This window comes from Parus major, chromosome 17 (genome assembly GCF_001522545.3).
Source record: "Parus major isolate Abel chromosome 17, Parus_major1.1, whole genome shotgun sequence".
NCBI classification, from domain to species: Eukaryota; Metazoa; Chordata; class Aves; order Passeriformes; family Paridae; genus Parus; species Parus major.
This window is the reverse complement of record NC_031785.1, coordinates 3,057,832-3,063,750: the sequence shown is the minus strand read 5'-3', so window position 1 is coordinate 3,063,750 and position 5,919 is coordinate 3,057,832. Positions and strand designations below refer to the sequence as shown.

Below are 5,919 nucleotides of genomic sequence, written 5' to 3'. Positions count from 1 at the left end.
CCTCTCCACCTCTCCCAGCTCTCCTACGTGGACTCTGACGGGAACCCCATCGGGGTGGTGCAGATGACCTTCCTGCGCCTGCTGAGCGCCTCAGCCCGCCAGAACATCACCTACAACTGCTACCAGTCTGTGGCCTGGCACGATGCCACCACCAACAGCTATGACAAGGCCATCCGCTTCCTGGGCTCCAACGACGAGGAGATGTCCTACGACAACAACCCCTACATCCGGGCTGCCCCCGACGGCTGCGCGGTACGTGGGTGCTCCTGGCCTTGGGGACACCCTGGGGACACCCTGGGGACACCCTGGGGACACCCTGGGGACACCCAGGGGACACCTCTGTCCCCTCCCCTGCTTGGCCAGCACCATCTTCCCCACAGCAGATGACCCCCAAATGTGCTTCAGCGTTTTAACATGGCAGACATCAACTTGCTCTTCCCTGCGTTGGAAATAAACGATTCCATGGGAATCCATGATCCTGCTGGAAGTCAGGGGAAGCTGCAGCACCTCCAGGAATCAAATTAATCTGATTAATCCAATTTATCTGCCTAAAAATGCTGCTTGCTTTCAAAAGCCCCCCTGTGTTTTCGTTCTTAGGCGGTTCCTCGCACGGGGAGAGGAGAGAGATGGCACCCAGTTGAGCAGGAAATTTCCAGGCCTTGATAAGAATCTTTTTAACTGCTTCCAGAAATTCTTTGAGGCAAAGCAGGCAGGGTTTGGTTGGAATTTTTGTTCTTGCAGCCCCAGGAAGGCTCTGGGCTGTGCTGCTCATGGGGCGCACAAGCACAGCCACAATTTCCAAAGGTGCCTCACATCCTCCCTTTTCTTCTGACTCCTCTTGGATGCTTGATTTGGGTTTAAACTCTGAAAATTCTGCCCTCAGGAGATAAAAATTTGGCAAAGCAGGTGCTGCCTGCATTTATTTTGAGCCCCAGCTTGCTGGTGTAAAAACATTCATAATTCCCACCCTCTGGAACTGCAGCACTTGGAGCCCACGGGACAGAAAGATTGAGATGTTTGACAGAAAAAGCTCCTCACGTAATTTGAGATTGAAATGCTTCTGTTCTGGCACAAACAGATTTTTTACTGATGGAGCAATGAGGAAAATCAGATTAGAACTTTTAACACATTCCTGGAGAGGGAAAGGGCATCCAGCCCCCTTCTGGAAACACTCAGGAGAAGTTTGTCCTCAAGTTTTTTGTGTCTCCTGCTGACATAACATCCTTGGGAAAAGGACCTTCTCCTCCCTTCCCCTTCTGAATCTCAGAGCTGCTGGAGGACCACGTGTTGCACATTTTAAAGTGGATCAGCCTACTGAAAACCTCTACCTTTTGTGCAGATAAATTGGATTAATCTGCTACCCTGGCAGATGGTGCTGCCCAAAGCGCAGGCAGGATATTTGAGATTTATCTATTTGCTTAAAGGAGTTTGGGGTTTACAGTAGATTCTCTACATTAAAGATGATTTTAGTCTGGCTCTTAGACCCATAAAAAAGCCATCAGAGAACTCCACCAGGAGTTTAGAGGTGCTTTTGCTTCTTTTTTGGGAGTGAGTGCTACAGCCCATCCAATTGCTGGGCTCGGCTGTGCTGGGTTAATGGTTGGCCTCAATCATCCCAAAGGTCTTTTCCATCCTCAGTGATGCCAGGACTGAGCCCTACCCTGGGCTGGGCTCCCCTGCACGGTGCTGCCACAGAGGTCCTGCTGAAGCCAAAGGAGCTCCAGGGCTGATGTTCTTCCCATAATTTGTTTTTCCTGAACTTCCAGCCCTTTCTCATAGCTGTGCTCCAGCCTGTTCTTCTGAGCCACACAAATCACAGGGAAAGGTAGAGCCCAAAGCTGCTCCATAAATTCTCTTGTTTGTGCAGCTTTGTACGCCCTCGGGGGGCACTTCTGCTTCTCTAATAATTATTTATATTTTGGAAAGAACTCTGTGGCCACCAGGCATGATAAAAAGACAGCAGCACCTTGTGAATTCCATCAAACTTTAAATGTGATCTTTTCACTAATATATTCGAATTAAATCACTCCCATTTGCTCAACAAGCCAGGCATGTCCTGGGGGAGAGAAAACCTTTCCACAGCCACAATTTTTCCAGGCTCCCATTCCAGCTTGGAAATGTGCTGGAGCAGAGTTAGAGTGTCATGATCTGCTTCTTCCCCAAGGTCTGGGCATCTCTCAAGGATTTTGCAGCTGGGGGCACACATGTTAAAAGCACAAATAAATTTGTTTGGGTGGTGGTGACTCCGATTTGGGTCCAAAAATTCCCGGGAAAAATCAACACTGTATTCCCAGCAGAGTGGTGATTATTCAGGTGTGCTGATGTTGGCTTGGAGGCATCCTCAGAGCTCCTCTTTCCCTCATTCCAGGCAAGGAAGGGCTACCAGAAAACCATCCTGGAAATCAACACGCCCAAAGTGGAGCAGGTCCCCATAGTCGACATCATGTTCAATGACTTCGGAGAAGCGGCACAGAAATTTGGATTCGAGGTGGGACCAGCTTGCTTCCTGGGCTAAAAGAGCCACCTGAACCTAGTCTCCAAATGAGCAACCTCGTAACCTCATTGCGCCATTTAATTAAAAACAAAAAAAGAGAAAAAAGAAAAAAAAAAGGAGAAAAAAAAGAATTCCTCGTCACGTGCACGGTCTGAAACTGGACAGCGATGGGTTATTATTATTTTTTTTTTCCTCCCCACCTATTTTGTTGCATCCCTGGTTTTGCCCCAGCCCCTCTGTGCCCCCTCAGCCATTCCCAGGATGGAGATGGAATCTCATGACCACCAGCCACACACGGAGACCTGGCCCTGTCCCTGCTGCCACCGCTGCTGCCCCGCGGCCACCGAGCTGAGCCCACCTCCAGCACACTCCTCCTTCCTCCTCTTCTCCTCTCCAGGAAGCGTTTGTTTGTTCCTAAGGAAAAAAAAAATAGGAAAAAACTTGAAATTCCTCATGTCCAGCTTGATGTGGAAGTCCCAGCAGTCCTGGATCTGAAGCTTCTTGGAGGGGTTTTGTTGCCTTCCACTTCTTCCACTTCCACTTCTGTTTGGATCAGCTCCAGCAAGGAGATGCCATGGCTAATTCCAGAATTTTCCATGTTTCCTCCACTGAGTTTGCCTCATTCCACGTTTTCCAAAGTGCTGACTCAAGGTCACACTGGGCATCTCTTTGCCTTGTCTTAAAGGTGCTTCTATTTTTGTATGTTTGTGAGTAAATATTTGTATCGTATTTTATTTGAAATGTTGGAATGTTTCCTCCTTCAAACCACACAAGTGACCTTGTCTGTATTAAAGCCACCCCATCCCAGCCAAGCTTCCAGCTGGGAATGAAGACAGCAGCTCCTGTCCCCACTTCTGCCTCTTCCCTGCCCCAAACTGGGATCTGGAGCCTTGGAATTACCCCCAGGATGAGGTGAAACCATCCCCCTGAGCCACAGATGCCTTTTGCAATGATTCCTTTCAAAATGAGGAAATTAAAGCCACTTTTTAACAAATTTCCTACAAATCCCCTGATCTAAAAGCAGGATCTGCATTGAGTCTCTGCCTTTTCATCCACTTGCTTAACACCTGCATTTTAAATTCACTCTTCCTTTTTCTTTTTCCATTTCAGCATTCCTTTAAAATAATAAGAATTAAACCTGAATCCATTCCCAGTGGCAGATTCCAGTGGCAGGGGAAATCCATTTATCCTCTCTGAATACCAAGAATAAAAAAAACAGGGGAAAAAAAAAATGAAGAAGAAGAAAAAAAAAAAGGTGCTTTTTATAGTTATTTTTACATATCTCTGTGGTGCTGATAACTTTAACACAACACTGGGGATACCCTGCCCCTGGCCAATCTCCCACTTGGATTTTTAGGCACTTTCAGGCAGATTTTGGCTGCTGATAAATGCATGGCACCTTCTTATCTCTTCTGTCCAAATCCTGCTCCTCTCCTTCCTTGGATGGGCCCGTGTAGTAAGAAGCATTAAATGTTCTTACAATTATTATTATTATTTTATTTTTATTATTATTATTATTATTGTTATTATTATTTGGTTTTCCCAAGGATATCCATGTCTTTTCCCAGTGGGAAGCAGAGCAGATTGTCCTCAGTGGCTGAACGTTTGTGGTGCTAATTTATGTTGGGTGTCCTGAAGCCGTGGGGGTGCTGCCCGCCCAGCAATCCCGGGAATTTGCAATTTTCCTGCTCTTCTCACTTTTTTTTTTAATTTCTTCCACGGCTCACAACGTGCTGACACCCTCTTCTTTTACCATTTATTTTTCCTCCTTGCCCGTTTTCCTTCTTTAGGTCTCTCAGCTGGAAAATAATTATTGCAAGGTGGGTTTTGTATTTTTTTAATTATTATTCTTTGGCCTGGAACGCTCAGCTCAAGGGGGATTTTTCACCACGAAGGAAAAGACATCACATTTACTGTGAAAAAAGCCTATATATGATGTCTTTTCTCCCCTCCTGCCCAAATTGAGAGCAGCAGCATCCGAGGAAGGGAGGCAAAGCCGTGCTGGAGGGAGCGGCAGTGCCAGCGGTGCTTTTGGAGTCCTGGAGGAGCCGTGTCCATCCCTCTCCCTTCTTCTCCTCTGCTCTCTCCCACTTAAGGAAATTCAAAAAAAAACCCCAAAAGGTGCTACCCTAAAACCTGCAGACTCCGGCAGCAGAGCAGTGAAAAGGAATTTAGGATAATAAATAAGGAATTCAGCTTCCCAGTCACCTTGGCAACAGCGGGAAGGGTGGGAAAGGTTGCACATCCCAGCAAAGCCATATCCTGATGTTTGTCCTCACCTGTGTGTCTGCCCAGGTCATGGGATTCTGCTCTCAATTTTCTCATCAAGAGAGCTTTTTTTTTTTTTTTTTTTCCCTTTGATTTCTCTGCTTGAAGAAGAAAAAAAAAAAAAAAAAGAGAAAAAGAATAAAAATTTCCTGTGTTGAATTCCACAGTGTTGTAATTGTACTGAGCTCCAAACTGTTCCAATCCCCCCCAGACCACTTAGCTACGGTATATTGCAATAAAATTACTACTTGTATTTGCAGACCTTCTTTTTGTGTAATTTTATTTCCCTCCTCCCCTTAATATATATTGACTTGAACAAATGTTGATAAGAAAAATAAAACCTATGAAAAAAACAAAAACAAAAACAACTTTTAGTACATAAAGGCCCTTTTTAAAATATAGTGTCAAATGCCATATTGTACATTTCTTCAAAGTCCAATAAACGTCATAAAATTTAAGTGTAATGCCCATAAGAGCTATTTTTAAATATTTTAAACCTGTGTAATAAAGGAATAAATGTAATAGATTTTTTTTTTCAATAAATCAAGTTTACTGTTTCCACCTAAACCCCCGTGATGTGAATCTCTTGTTGGAGTTGATTGCAGCGGGATTTCCCCAGGAGCCCCCTGCCCTGTGGAGCCTGGAAAGTTCATCAGAGGAGCAGTGGAAGTGGTTAAAAGGTAAAGAAATTCTGTAAAATACAATCCAAACCCATCATGGGGAGAAATTCCATGCCTGGAATCTTTTCTTTGGTTTTTTTCTTTTGGTTTTTTCTTTCCCAGTGAGAAATTCCAGTGCAAAAATCCAACCTGGTTTTGGTGGCTGGGACGTGGAGAAGATTGTGTGGCCACCAGCTCTTCACCTTCTCCACAGCAGCAGAAACATCACCAGAGGAGTTTTTCTCTTCCTGATCTTCCCATCCCAAGACAAATTCAGGAAAAGTCCCCATTTTTCCAGCTTCTTGGTGAGCTCCTCAACCCCAGATTCCCGTTCGTGGCCCCAGGGCTCTGCTGTGTGGAGGGGAGCACCACGGGGGACACTTTGCTCATCCTCTCCTCCTCCTCTCCTGCAGGTTTCACTCCAGGATCCTCTGGAATTCCCTGCACCAGTGGCTGTCACTGGATCTGTGTCACTCTGGTTCTCAGGGGCTTCTTCAA

General features: G+C 45.7%; 1 protein-coding gene across 3 annotated transcripts in view; it reads left to right on the top strand.

Moving 5' to 3' along the window:
• The window catches only part of COL5A1 (collagen type V alpha 1 chain), a 135,856-nt gene extending 130,527 nt beyond the window's left edge, over nucleotides 1-5,329 (top strand). For all 3 annotated transcript variants that reach the window (XM_015645070.1, XM_015645066.1, XM_015645065.1), the window contains 2 exons: nucleotides 19-252; nucleotides 2,369-5,329. In XM_015645070.1, coding sequence (XP_015500556.1) covers nucleotides 19-252; nucleotides 2,369-2,515 — 381 coding nt within the window. In that variant the 3' untranslated portion in view covers nucleotides 2,516-5,329. The remainder of the gene's footprint in view (nucleotides 1-18; nucleotides 253-2,368) is intronic.
• The last annotated feature ends 590 nt before the right edge of the window (nucleotides 5,330-5,919 follow it).